Raw genomic sequence first — 15139 nt, 5'->3', positions numbered from 1 at the left:
CAACTTCCGCTGCTGCAAGCTTTAATTTTGCAGTAATAGCAGACTCAACAAATCAGTACTAGCCATTACAGGAGTCCCCGTCTCAGCGGTTGCTATGTTCATTGATACTTGGCAAATCTGTGGATACTTCAGGTCTCAAGGAATTATGCCTCATTTCTATGATTACCCAAGATAATTCCATGCATACCCAACTGGTCCTGGCTGTTCGTTTGTTTCAAATCCCATTAGCTATGTGGTGTTTATTAGCTACCAGACCAGATGAGTAGATCTTCAGGGCTAGTAGGGTATGGTATTAGGGAGAGGCCTGGCTTTCCACCTTATGGTATGTAATTTATTCGGCCTCTCCCTGCTTATTTGGGATGTCATATTCTATCAGAAGGAATGCCATTATGTGTACATGAATCACCTACGTATGAGTATTGGACAGTAAACAGGGCTGCAGCCTCTGACCCCTATGTCATGGGATGTCCACTCACACTCTATTTGGAGCAGTGGATATGGGAACTGTCAGATCATGAATATCTCACTTATAGGGATGCCACGATAGTCGTGACATATGACATGTCGTGACATAAAGCTCCATGATATGATATGATATAGGCTTCTTTATGTCGTGATATAAATATCTCCTAATAATGCACACTTTTCCATTCATTTTGATCAAATATGAGAAAAATTGACAAATAAGTATGAGCAATGTTGGTTGTTGATGTCATAGTTAATATTGCTGATGTTTAAGTTAGCATGTTTGAATCAAAATAGCTCTACAGTTTCATAAGTAGCAGCCTCAGTTGTGAAACTTTAAGAATTGCTTATATCGTGACATATGACATGTCGTGACATAAATCTCTATGACATGTGACATAAAAATTTCTATGTCGTGGCATCCCTACTCACTTACTACTTATATGCAGACAGTATAGTCTTGGATGCACAGGAGTCATCTGCCACATATATAGAGTTATAGACTGCAACATATCAAAGCAAAGTGATTGGCTATCTAGCAAGATGTGTTGCACTATAAAGAAGGTAGAAGTGTTTTTTGGGTACAATACCAAAGGGTTGTCTCCTTGAGACTAATACCTAAGCAAAAGTAAACCAGAAAAATGGTAACTGATCGCTGATTTCCTTGTGCAGGAGTATAATAACAGGGCTCCCAAGATATATTTTTTGAGCATACTGTCAAACTGTCAGTACATTTGTCTGGATGAAGCACAAAAATGTACTGATGTACTAGTACCCGTTCTGAGTTTTTCAATGCGCAAACCAAAAGCAGTGAAACACTATCATAACATGATGTACATACCGTTTGTAGTCCAAGCAGGAAAACAGGTGTTTTAAGCTATTGCAGCAAAGTTTCAACACGTTTAAAGCTGACAAGCACAAGTAGGCTGGTGTACAAACCTCAAAAATTGGCTTGAGATAAAGCTTGAGGCCACATTAAATATTACCGCCTTTGTAAGGCTATTCTCCAGCAATAAAATAACAGAAATTGTCTGATGGTGGAACATTATTTTGAGCAGTGAAAATGGTAGAAACACAGCTGTCTTACACACATTGATAAATGACTGGCTACTCTAGTAGCTCCTGGAGTCTCCTTTAGTAAAAGCTGGCATTCAAGAAGTACACAGGATGATCCCAGGCTTCACAGCTTAGCATTCGCTAGGTATTTGCTAGGTATTGAAGCCAATTATATAAACACTTTGCCCTACTCTTAAAATGTCTGACCTAGTATTCAGATGATGGTTTTGTACTGCAGCTGGTGGAAAGGTACCTGCACACAGCATCACAGCAAGACCAGGAACTATGCATGTCCACAATCTACAGCCTCCTGATCTTACTAGACCAGTCACAGTTAAATTAATTGGAGGTCCACCTCTTGCCTAGGAATCAAAATCGACATGGAGTGACTGCTAACATCTATAGCTCATCCTTCAGTTTCAAAAAAAAAAGGGAAGTAGAGAGTTTTACTTCACAACATATAGCCAGGAAGATTTTTGTGGAAGGTAGAACAGTATATTTATCACTGCTGTGGGATTGGGCATGTGTAAGTGTAACTTGTAGATGTGGCTTAATTATGTAAATACAGCTTTTCAGATCAATGCCCAGCTTCACTGGACATCCCACAAAAGTCACCTGTCTATTGCAGTGAATAAGCTTATTTTATTGATTATGGCAGGGTTAGGGTCTGGGAAGGTGACACAATTGGTACATGGTTGCAGCAATAAATGTTCTCACTATCATTCTGCTCTGACTCACAAAGGGTAGAACTACTTTTACACAGGTAGATTTGTGTTTTCATTTATAGGTGTCAACAAGAGATACTGCGATGGCACTGTGTGTATGTATGTATGTATGTAGGATTAATGCATATGGGATGTGAATACATTGCATTGCGTTTACGTTAGTTTTGATATTAGAGCACAGTCTAAATGCAATTGTCCAATTGCTTTGGTGGGTGAATGGACTGGGGCCATGGTATATTTGGTGGCATGTAATTGCTAGTCTTCTGGAAGACTAGCTTGTATGGGTAAGTTGGCATACCACCAAATGTACCAGCCAGAGCCTTATCATAGATGTTGGGGTACACATTTACCATGACCCAATCTTGGAGGGTCATGCGATCTCACGTGACAAATTAAGGGTCAGGTCTCAAGGCTACAGCGCTCCATGCAGCCCATTCTCCCAATCTCGATATCTTATTGTGTATGGTCATTGGTACACATTGGTATACAGAGGCACACCTGGGAACAAGTTAAACCCAAAGACTAATTACAAGTAACTAAACTAGTAGTATTAGTATTAGGTTTAAGGAGCCTGTAAAGCCTTACAAAAATTACAACATAAAAACTATACAGATTATACAACAAGAATTGGCCAAATAATTAGTAATCATACAGTAGGGTTTCCACTGAAAACTTCTTTGTTGTTTCTGGATATTTTCACACAGACTGACCTTTAAGATAAATCAAACAGGTGCTAATTTGTTATTGAATTGTTTGCAGCATTCAATATTACCATAATTAACACACATAAATATCCAAAACGTGGTCATGTGACCAAAATCCCATCATATAGAATTTCCATGGCAAAATAGCATGAGACCTCAGCTTCTCTGATTAGTTTCACACAGACTGACCTTTAAGATAACAAACAAGCACTAATTTATTGTTAAACTGTCTATTTGCTTTCAATATCAGTGCACCGTTAACTGTAAATATCCAAAAAACTGGTCACGTGGACAACAGTATCATTATACAGCTATACAGGGTGAGCTATAGCACTAAAAGATGTAGAAGTCTTCATTGAGGTACGAAATACAATAATTGTGACTTACATCACCTTAAAATACAATGATCTGTCCAATGTAAGTATTATAGTATTTCTGGTCACGTGGCCACTTTTTGGATGTTTTTGTGCATTAACATTATGTTGATACCAAATGCTACAAGTAATCCAATAATAAATTAGCACCTGTTTGCTTTATCTTAAAGGTCAGTCTGTGTGAAAATCTCCAGAAACAACAAAAGGAAGCACCTTCCTATTTTGAGTTGGAAACCCTACATACATACAGTAGACCAGCTAGGTAGTGAAGTAAAATTTTAAAGTCATTCAATGAGGGAGCATTAGCTACATGATGAGATAGGTTATTCCAATCATTAATAGCTCTCACTGTAAAAAATGAAGATCTCAATCTAGTAGATGCTCGTGACCCCTAGTTATTGATAAACTATTGATGGTTAGTAATTATCTACGTTAAGATTATTATGTAGAAGTTGATAAATCATTATCATATCACAACGACGCCTCTGATATTTTAGTGATGGCAAGTTTAATTCAACAAGACGGTCATCATATGTATAATCCTGAAGGTTGTGGATCAACTTCGTTGCTCTTCTCTGCACTTTCTCTATATTTTGCTGATCAAGGATATACTGGGGTCCCCAGACAATATTACCATACTCCAACACTGGCTGAATATAAGATTTATAGAGGTTAATAACTGTGTTTTTGTCGAAATGTTGGAAGGTTTTTTGAATAATTGCTAAAAGACGATTGGCCTTCTTAGTAATTGTGGTGGTGTGATCATGAAACTTTAGTTGGCTATCTATTTGTACTCCCAAATCTTTAACAACATTATAAGATGTGATACTAGTGCCATCAATCGTATGCGGTTGTCCCAAGTGTAACCAGTTATATATTTACTAATGTTAAACTACATACAAGCTACACCTACGCTTAAAACCTAATCAAAATCTATACGTCTGGAACTCTCGTATAGCTTCCAGAAATTTCAAAACCTTCACTTGCAAAAGTTCCCGTACATTTCCAGATACTAAGCATCTGGTGATCTAATTATTTGGGTTACCACAAAAATTTTTTTGCTCTGAAATCTAATACAGGGTTTTTACGAGTTGCCGACTCCTCACTCTATTTACAGCACCAAGAGTAAATAATGGAAGATTGTACTCTTCCATTATTTACTCCTGATGGCGCTTATAAATGTTTACCGATTATGTGTCTATTCATAACTAAAACGCAACAAAAGTGAAGGGGAAAGTGTTTCCAGAGAAAAAATAACTAATGATTAGGATTAATAGTTGAGTCACTGGATGTGTACCACATGATTGAACCTTTGCCTTGTACCACAAAGTTTGGCACCACCCGCCCCATTGAAAAAAAGTAATGGGTGGACAGCACCAGACTATAAACTAGTTCATATATAATTGCAAGGATTAGTGAAAAATTGTGTCAGCAACATTTGAGGTTCTGAAGTGGACACTTGCCATTTCCTGGGAAGATTACTGTCCTGTGACTACAGAATATGTGAATAGTGGGTATGTATGTTGTAAGTAAATCAGTTTGTATTAAAAAATAATTAACAACCTGCATAATTTATACTATATGCATACAGCTTTAAATAGACTGGACATGGTGCTAGTTCAATAGATGTTTAGTTTCATTAAATCTCTCGTACTCCAAACGAGTCATTCTTCTCTTTTTCCATTCTTGACGTACCCAAGCCACCCAAGCCTTCAAGTAGTCTCCTGCCTTAAGTAATGTAATAAGTACTCCACACATTGCCCCTAGTGAATTCCAAAAGTTAGTGGACAGAATTTCTTGGATATACACATATCGTGGTGAAGCCCACTCAAAATACACTGTACATGTATCCAAATCTGTGGAATTATTATAGGTAGAGCTCCGGTATTTAGCTAAACTAATATCCATTTCAAATTCTATTGATTTACTTTTACCATCATATTTAGCTGTTTCTATATAACTCATCTTTACCCAGGTCTTGAATCCAGCAGGAAATGTGAATAAAGTACTTTTGTACTCAAAGTCAGCTAATATCAATCTCTGGTCGTCTAAACTTTTATTAATAACATTGCTCCACTTATAAAATACAAAATACTCAATAGCATTGTACTCCCTTTGTGTAGTGTTGATAATGTAGTGTACTCCCAGACTTTGTCTCCTTGTCACGTCAGTTGGTCCCATAAATACCATCGAATTTCTTGTGTTGTTTAACAGTGTAGAATTAAACGTTGCATTAAAATAATTACATTTTTCAGTAGGGACAATTGGGTCAGGGGAATAGTCATCATAGTAACGATACTCACAACCCACAAACTGAGAGAAGTCTGGGATGATGGCTATACCAATGGCAGGATAGCTTGATACTGTACGATAGCTAGTAGATTGTACTGGGTACTGATAAGAATGCACCAATGCCCCAATTGTGTAGAATACATATACCACAGCAGCTCCAAAGAACACCATGTAAGCTACCGGTAGAATCAAGAGCTTTATCCAGTCCTTACATGATGGCTGGTATAATTCCAGCTCGCTATTCTCGCTTATTGCATCTGTTTCGTCTACTGAAGTCAGCTCGCTACTGCCACCTCGAGTGCCACCGTTTAGTTTTTGGTATAACTATAAAAGTATATGATGTCAAATCCTCGTGTCAAATGCATCAAATGCCGAGGTATACAAAATCACAATCAACTTACCCAGGTTGAAAAACTGCGACCACTGTTTTGTCTCTGGAACACCCTCGCCTGGTCTTCAATGTCAGAATAATCATAATCATTACGTACTGGTGAGGCCGCTATTGTTACTGTCCTGCCTGCACGTGAATCACCCATTAATACGTAATGTAACACTGTAACAGCACAAAACTAGTCCCGCCTTTTTTCTTCTCTGTGTGTGTGGGAGCATAGTAGTGAGAGGGAAAAAAAGAAAAAGAAAAGCGGTCTGGGTACGAGACTAGCACAAACTGCAAACATAGATAAGTACGTGTCGAGAGGTGCTACACAGCTAGTAGTCGCCTTAGTAGTCTATAGTAGTCGTCATTCCTGGGCGATAGATCTACCTTTTGAACGTGATTTTCTTTTGTGAGTGGAATCATAGATACAGTATAATTGTTGGAAAGTATACTGTATCTATGGTGGAATTATTCGATACTGTATAGTTGTGTGAAAGGGAACATCGTTTATCATCTGTAGCATGTAAAGTGGTCATTTTCATTTTACAACCAGAAAATATTTGCTTGTGGGTTTTGGTTACCAAGTTGGTTGTTTTTATCTGCTTTACCAGTTTGGGTACCAGCGTGAAGTCACAAGGACATAATATGGTTGTGGTCAAAGGTTGTGACACATTGGAATGTATGTCATGTGGAGCCAGTGTTCTGCTTTAAATAGATGATATCTGCAATGACAGATCTAAAATAAGAAGTTGGCTGCTATACTCATTGCAGGAAGCTATTGGTACATTTGTTCTAGTGAGCCTCTTGGATTGCCATAAATGTTTACTACCACTTACCATGTTACCTCCTTGTGTTTCTGAGACATTTACTGCGTGACTAATTCATGAAAGCCTGTGGTGTATCCTCATGTAGTCAGACTACCACACAGAAGTGAAGTATCAGGGAGAACACTCAGCCTGCTGAAGCTAATGCCTGCAAAGGACAAGTTGACAATAGAATTTGTAACCAGACCTAGGTATTTTATGGTCGTGGTGTGCCATTTGTTTCAAAATTATGCCTATTTTGATGAGTCAATTTTCTGCAAAAACCAACTTGGTTTATTTTGCTACTTGCTAAAAATTGTCTTGGTTTTGGCTGTAACATGTGAAAAATTGGCTCAGTTATCAAAACCATCAAGCTTTTTTTCCAGTGTTTACAGAAGTGCTTTTTTGACTCTAATAGGTTGTCTTCAAACTGTTATTTTGTCTTTATTATTAATAAACGTGCGAGCCAGTGAGAGAGTTGGCAAATGAAAAAGGTGACGTAGCAAACTGAGAAAATGGTAGCTACACCTTGCTGTTATACTTCAGCAGCTTCCACCAATGTTGTGGGAAACCTATACATGTACACTGTAGTATACTTATAAAACACAAGTTAGCCATATTGGCACTTTCTAAGAATTATAATGCTAGATATTACGTTGGGTAAATTAATTAACACTCTTCCAGAAAGATGATTATTTGTATAACGTATTTGTTTTAGGAGTTTAAAGCCTTTGCTTTGGAATCGGATCCCTCTGCCCATTGCGTTGTATTCTACATGCCCATATATGTACTACTGGTCGAATGCTTTATGTGATATTGACTTTATATATATAACTGCTTTAATGATTATTTAAAGCAGCAATATACTATATATCCATTTTTATGCTTGTATCATTTCATTCTAGATGACTGGAGGGCAGATGACTATTGCTGGTTGAACATGGCTGTAACACAAGTTACCTCGAAAAACGCTGATGTTGAAAAGTATTACTTCTTTATCCTATTAATCCTAACACCTGATGGCCCACTACTTGATTTTAAGAGACATGCAAAACCTAGTACTTGTGCACTACATTGGCAATCATACTGTTGCAGAGGATTTCCCCCACGGAAATGCCAAGCACACATTTTATTACAAAGAAGAGCCTTGCATACCAGGCACTTTTTAAAGGAAGCTTGCAGAAACACATGAAGAGCTTTTTGATGTATTAAGTATAGAAGTAAAAATAAAATAATAGGCAAACTGTCTATACCACTTATAACGGATGGTGAACAAGTATTGAAGACTCAATTGACAGAAAGCTTCTAAATAGAAACTCAGTGCTGTGTTGGAATTATATTATAACCAGCATGAAACACCTAGATGATAAGAAGGATGGAGAACACCGTGACTTTGTAGCTAATCGCAACGATTTAAAGCTTCTGTTCATGTGCACAGATGAAAAAGTATACAATAGTTTATAGAAGAAAGGTATGGGAGAATGAATTTACAGAGTACTACATAAAGAACATTCATAATAACATTTCAAATATTGGGCGATGGGGCCTAGAAATTGGGAATTTACCAGCCATGTACTGGAGTCACCAGAGAGCATTAATAGGTATGTTGCTGTTAAAGTGTTATATATTAATTATAATAAGGGTGCTGATAGATTGGGAGAATTGGAAGCCAGGTGCAGCTTTGTTTTATCAATATACCAGCTCCAAGTATATTACATCTAAGCATGGTAGGGAAAGGATCCTAGATTTAAAATCCAGATATGAAGCAGCACAAGTTGATTTCATAGATGGTGTTGCTATGTTGATTAGATTTGATTTATATGTTTAAACTCTGGAATTCGGTCAAGGCCGTTCTTCCATTTCAGAGTATCATACAGTACGATAGTACTGTATAGTAGGGACCACAAAGGAGTAGGCGTGTCCCATGAAATAACATCACCCAAAAACCGGTCTCAATTTCCCCCTGACGACAATGAGGCAGTATTGGTTAGGTAAAACTAAGCCCAAACAAGCTTTTAGATCTCGACCTGAAACACTGTCAGCAAGTTGCTACGGAATTTTAAAAAACATTTATTTAACAGAATTTTCTACTGACTGCCTGACTGACTGACTGATTGACTGACTGACTGACTGACTGACTGACTGACTGACTGACTGACTGACTGACTGACTGACTGACTGACTGACTGACTGACTGACTGACTGACTGACTGACTGACTGACTGACTGATGCATTCAGACAAGCGTAACTCAATAATGCCTAAGGCTACAGGCTTGATTTTTTCACTGTTCGGCGTCATTTCAGCCCAACAGGTACCTTTTGGCATACCACAGTACGTACAATGCATTCTTCATGGACTTACCAGTGTCCTCCTTTGTGTCCCATTCATCTTTGCTGACAGCGAAAAGGGTCGATTTGGTGGTAGCATGTGATTTTTTTATTTTTTTTGTAACAATGTCCTTAAATTTGTATAATACACACATAAATTGTATAATACATAAATTTATATCACAATTCAATCAGACAAAGAGAGCTTCCCTCACACACCGCCAGAGAGAAGTCTGTCAGATCTCTCTGGGGCCAACCAGCAGTAAAGTGACTGCCATGAAGACACATAATGGCGAACGCAATAGGGAAAATGACAATCTGCAGTGAATAAAGGATATAGCAACATTATGTTTCTGCTCTTGTGGAAAGAAGTGAGGCTAATCGTTTATATGTAATTTCTGTTGGTTTGCTCATTCCACCTAAAGCAGAAATCACAAGAGGTATAAAAGATTCCCTCTCTATTTCATGAACATGTTGTTCATAAGTTCTTTGTTTCTCTTGGTCATGTAATCAGAAACAGCTGGTAGAAGAAGTGCAACGATTTGTGACTACCAATGGATTGAAACACCAACATCAAAGAAAGCTTGTTGATAGTGAACACCCCAGAAACCTTGAGCTCTTACGTCCAAGCGAGCACCACATTCAGTGTTTGCAGAGCGATGATGGCACGTGATGGCTTCCCTTCGTAACGGAAATCGTTTGTATTTTTCATAGTGGCTATTTTGTTAGCAGAGGTGCTTTTCGAACGGTTCTTGATTCGTACTGCTGTGTAACGGGTTGAACATAGCCAACAACAAAGCGTAATGGATACTTCACTTTTCATCTGGACGATAATCGATATAACTGGGGCGCGCGGCACCATTTCTTTCGGTATGCAGAGATTGTGGAGGTGCTTTTTGAACAGTTGTTGATTCAAAATGCTGTGTAACTGGTTGAACATAGCTGACAACGAAGCGTAATGGATACTTCACTTTTCAGACAATAATTAACATAGCTGGGGCGCTCGGCACCATTTCAGATGCGGTATGTGTGGGTTCACCAGTCATAATAATTATTTACAAAAAAAAGTCAACAAACAAGTACACTTGAGCACAGTAGGGATATAACACTTCTGTTTTACTGTGATTTAATATCATGGACTACTCCAACTTAAAAAAAAAAATTTGTGGCTTTTGATTGTGGTTTATAAGTCTTCTCTTCACCAACTCAACTTTTATCTGCTTTAAGAGTGCAGTCTGCAAAAGGAACCAGCGTTTCATTCGAGTCTGGTATCAGTACCGGTCTTATTGCGAGAGCCAGCCCTTGTCTCTCGCACTAAGAACATCAAGTTGTAGTACCGTGGCGAGTGAATAACAGTACCTGTCAAGGCAAGCTTATCCTAATACATTGCACTTCTTCTCTGTTCCCTACGAACAGGTGCTACAGTTGGCCAGCGTAACTGGATTTCCAACATGGCAGAGAATGACGAGACCCGACCAGAACAGACTCTGAGCTACAAGAGAAAACAACCAGACGATTCACCAGATGCCAAAAGCTATGTTTTGAATAAGGATGTTGATTCCTGCCAACACTGTGGTAAGAAATGTACTGCTGTTTGTGATGCTATTCAGTGTGACCTACGTGGATCATGGGTACATGCGATATGCAAAGGGATAGATAAGGAGCACTATAAACTCCTCACACAGGTGACAAACTTGGTACCAAATGTAATGTATTATTGTCAAGTAAACAACTGTATAAGCAACTAATTTTTAACAACAAGCTGTTCACTGTAGACACTAACAATAATAACAACACATCACAGGTCCAAAGTGAAACATGTGGTCAGGAACTAGAGCACAGGCTTCAAGCTGTAGAGTCAAAGTTGTCAGAAGTTGTGGATTCCCTGCACAGTAAACTGACTGAGCATCACCAAGCAATTACCTCAGCCTTGGCAGAGCAATTGACCTCCAATAACATGGAAAGTGAGTCTGAAGCAACTATAAATGGAAAAGGCACTCAAATCACAGCTCATCCAGTGACATCAGATCCAGCAGAGGCCATAAATGAATACATGGATAGACAAAGACGAAGATGCAACTTGATTATTAGAAATGTGCCTGAATCATCAAAGCAAGAAAAGTCCAAACAGAGTAACGAAGATACTGCAAAAATTTCTGAACTGTTTCAAAAAGAATTTGGCATTGAAAGAACACAAATCAAGAAAATAACAAGGCTAGGGAGGCGTGTCCAAGACCAAGCACGCTTGATCTTGGTTACAGTTAATGAAGAAGAAGCTGAAAGACAAATCCTATGTATATAATACTGCAAAATTGAGGCAGATTTCTGTATGGAAAAACATTTTTGTTTCTCCTGATTTTACATTCAAAGAAAGACAAGCAAACAAGATCCTTCGTGATGAACTCAAAAGAAGAAGGAGCCAAGGTGAAACAAACTTAATTATTAGAAATGGTAAAATAATCTGCAAACAGAGAAGCAGTGCTCCTCACATATGACTAGATTCAGTACATACTACCCCTACACAAAACGATTTTCAAGAAACACAAACAATTCCCAGAAATAAATTACGCGTAATCTGTGTAAATTGCCAAAGCATTAGAAGTCAAGAGAAAAGTGCTAATTTAGAAGGTCTTGTATATGAACATTCTCCAGATATTATAATTGGATGTGAATCTCACCTAGACTCCACATACGCATCGTCTGAAATATTTCCTTCAGGTTATACAGTCATTTGTAAAGACCGTTCTCTTGGTGGTGGCGGTGTATTTCTTTGCGTTCGTAAAACTCTGCCAGTTATTGAACAACCCTCACTCCTTTTGGATGCTGAAGCTGTGTGGGCTAAGTTAACGCTTCCTAAGATGAGCCCAATTTATATTTGTTCGTTCTATCGACCACCTAGCACTGACTCCATTCCATTGACACAACTCCAAATGGTATTGAACAATCTACAGCTTAGTCATTCATTTCCCAACATTATTGTAGCTGGTGACTTTAACTTACCTAGTATTGTGTGGCTAGATACTGGAGCCTCGATAGAGCCTTCCCCCTGCATACGGAAGAGAACTAAATAGTTTGTTTTTAGAACTGATTGATGATAATGGCCTGGAACAATTAGTTAACAAACCAACCAGACAAGGAAACATTCTTGACATAGTGCTAGCTTCGCATCCCGACATGATAACTAATGTTGATGTTGTACCTGGAATTTCTGACCATGAAGTTGTTTTGTTGTCTTTGATATCAGCATAAAATCAAGTCTTCCACATGACTCAGTGGCCCACTCAGTGTATTTATATCACAAAGGGGATCTAGATGGTGTAAAGCAAGATATGTGTACTTCAGGGACTCATTCATGAATAGAAATCCGGAGTGTAATTCTGTAGACAACAACTGGCATTCCCTTAAAGAGACTCTGACTGTTAGTGTATCCAACCATGTTCCTAAAAAGAAGCTTAAATCGTGCAAAGACCTGCCATGGTTAACTCGTGACATTAAGCGAGCTATGAAATATTGTAAGAAATTATTTGACCATGCCAAACAACACAATACTGAAGAAAGCTGGAGTAATTATCGCAGGGCTCATAACAAAGTAAACAAGGCGCTTCAGGTAGCCCATGAACAGTACCGTAATAGAATCCTGGACACAACATTTTCTGGACATCAATGTCAGTTTTGGAAGTATATAAAAACAATGAAGAAAAGTACATCCTCCATACCATTCCTTACAGTGAATGGCCATACAGTCACCAAAGCAAAGGATAGAGCTACAGCACTTAACAACCAATTTCAGTCTGTTTTCACTGTTGAAGATCTGTCTAACGTACCTGAGATTGGCACTGGTAATTACAACATGATGCAGCCCATACAATTCTCTGAAGCTGGGATTCAAGCACTTCTGCAAAATCTTGACACAAACAAGTCACCAGGCCCTGATGGAATCCACCCTATCATTCTTAAACACTGTGCCAGTGAACTTGCGCCTATCTTGAAAGTTATCTTTACGCAATCATTGAACACTGGTAATATCCCTGCAGATTAGCTAGAATATTATCATATTGATGGCCAAGTTATCCACTGGACTGAAAAGTGGCTCACAACACGCAAACAACGGGTCTTACTTGATGGGGAATCATCTGATTATGTCCCTGTAACATCTGGAGTACCTCAGGGTACTGTATTGGGTCCACTAATGTTTTTAATCTATATTAATGACATTGTTAAAAATATTTCATCTCAGATAAAACTTTTTGCTGATGACTGCCAATTGTATCGAGTCATTAAAACAGAGCAGGACACTATCTCATTGCAAAGGAATCTGGACACTTTATCCCACTGGGCATTGGTCTGGCAGATGAATAAATGTACCGTTATGAGATGTTCAAGGTCACTAAATCCTATAACTGTAAACTACTCTATCTACGGGTCCATTTTATCTGTAACCCATCAACATATGTATCTTGGAATGACGTTGGATGATCACCTTTCTTGGTCTACCCATGTTACTAATGTTGCTAGTAAGGCTACAAGGATGTTAAACTTTCTCAAATGCCACCTTAATAATTGTTCAACTGATATCAAGACATCTGCATACTTATTATTAGTTCGACCATTAATGGAATACGCATGTGTTGTTTGGGACCCGCATTACATTGTACAAATAACACTTTTAGAAAAAGCCCAGAGGCGTGCTGCAAGATGGGTCCTTTCTGGCTATAACTATCACAGTAATGTCAGTACTATGCTGGAACAGCTTAATTGGTTGCCATTAGCAAAGAGAAGGAAGCAACAAAAACTAAACATCTTTTAGGCGGAATGGGTGATGTTGTCTAGTATGTGTGGTGGTAAAGTGATAGCATAGTCAGGTAGAGATAAGCCAATCATGTTGTGCATTATTTGGTAATGATACCATCCACAAGTACCACTGCATATATGACAAGCTTTTTCCCAAAGATGATCAGAGAATGGAATGCACTACCAGTACCACTGATAGAAATGAACAATTTAACTAAATCTTCAGAGGCTATAATTGAATGTCTGTGATGTATTTACTTGTACCTTGTAGGGCCTAATCAGCCTCGGCTGTCTGCCCTATTTAACCAATAATAACAACTTGTTTCAGTACTTTTTGTCGATGTGCTATGGTCTCTACTCTAGTTTTAACAAAACTACAACCTTGATTCTTATGTAGACCATTTAACAGTTAAAATTAAAGTTTATTTGTTTATAGAACCATTGGATGACTAATGCCATTCTTGCAGGATGATTGGTTTTCAGAAATTGATACAGCTCACTTGGTGAGATCTTTAATGCACATCGAAGAATGACTATAATATCAAGAGTTCATAATATAAAAAGAGAGGAGAGTGTCCTACTCAAGTATAGCCTGTATAAAGGCGTATTTTGAAGTTATGATGTAACTTATGGTCACTTTCAATGTGTTAGTTGGTCAGGTCTCTGTTCTACATTAATTTTCAATGACCCTTGAAGTTATGGCTTCAATAAGTAGTCCACTGATGACATTGTCAACACTCCTTAACACTGTATGTGTTGACATGATATCCTAAAGAGATCAAAGTTTTACTGTACTATTTCAAAATACGCATTTATACAGGCTATACTGAAGTAGGACACTCTCCTCTCCTTTTATATTATGAACTCTTGATAATATGTGCTAACTCCATAGATCAGGTGTTACAATTGCTTGTGCATTGGGATACCACATGCAGTGTTTAAGGAGTACGGCAAGACAGGAAAAAATGGTTATGAACATTTATATACATCAAGATATGGAGCTGTTATTAACTCGGTATATAGGCTAACGTATAGCTGTATGTGTGATGTCAAACACAACATGTTATGTATTTGTGTAACATTTTTTTATTTGTGTAGCTAAAGTGATATAGTTAGGTACAACTATGAGAGAGAATAACCATTCTGTATCAACAACAGCAAGCTGCTCCAATTGTGCCCATATGCATTTCATTACTTGTGTAGGAGTATTTCTACAACTATAAG

General features: G+C 38.1%; 1 protein-coding gene and 1 long non-coding RNA gene across 4 annotated transcripts; one reads left to right on the top strand and one right to left on the bottom strand.

The window, feature by feature from the left end:
* Positions 1–4841: 4841 nt before the first annotated feature.
* Positions 4842–6212, bottom strand: LOC136243186 (proton-activated chloride channel-like). Its single transcript, XM_066034707.1, has 2 exons — positions 6018–6212; positions 4842–5940 (listed from the first exon to the last, which is right to left on the bottom strand). The coding sequence occupies exons 1-2, from the start codon at positions 6150–6152 to the stop codon at positions 4939–4941; spliced, it is 1137 nt and encodes a 378-aa protein (XP_065890779.1). The 5' UTR covers positions 6153–6212; the 3' UTR covers positions 4842–4938.
* Positions 6203–15022, top strand: LOC136243187 (uncharacterized). Of its 3 annotated transcripts, none has more exons than XR_010694772.1 (4): positions 6203–6299; positions 7701–8396; positions 14352–14418; positions 14808–15022. It is a non-coding gene; the product is annotated as an uncharacterized lncRNA (long non-coding RNA). The 3 variants fall into 3 exon arrangements; XR_010694771.1 differs by lacking the exon at positions 6203–6299 and adding an exon at positions 6306–6401; XR_010694770.1 differs by lacking the exon at positions 6203–6299 and adding an exon at positions 6610–7007.
* Positions 15023–15139: the final 117 nt, after the last annotated feature.

This window comes from Dysidea avara, chromosome 13, assembly GCF_963678975.1.
Source record: "Dysidea avara chromosome 13, odDysAvar1.4, whole genome shotgun sequence".
NCBI lineage: Eukaryota > Metazoa > Porifera > Demospongiae > Dictyoceratida > Dysideidae > Dysidea > Dysidea avara.
This window is presented reverse-complemented; position numbering and strand designations above follow the sequence as displayed.

What these genes read in the sequence shown, in the direction of transcription:
- LOC136243186 (XM_066034707.1), bottom strand. Translation starts at nt 6,152, where the DNA reads ATGGGTGATTCACGTGCAGGCAGGACAGTAACAATAGCGGCCTCACCA. An exon ending in GTCGCAGTTTTTCAACCTGG is followed by an intron (nt 5,941 to 6,017) that starts GTAAGTTGATTG and finishes ATACTTTTATAG; the next exon opens with TTATACCAAAAACTAAACGG.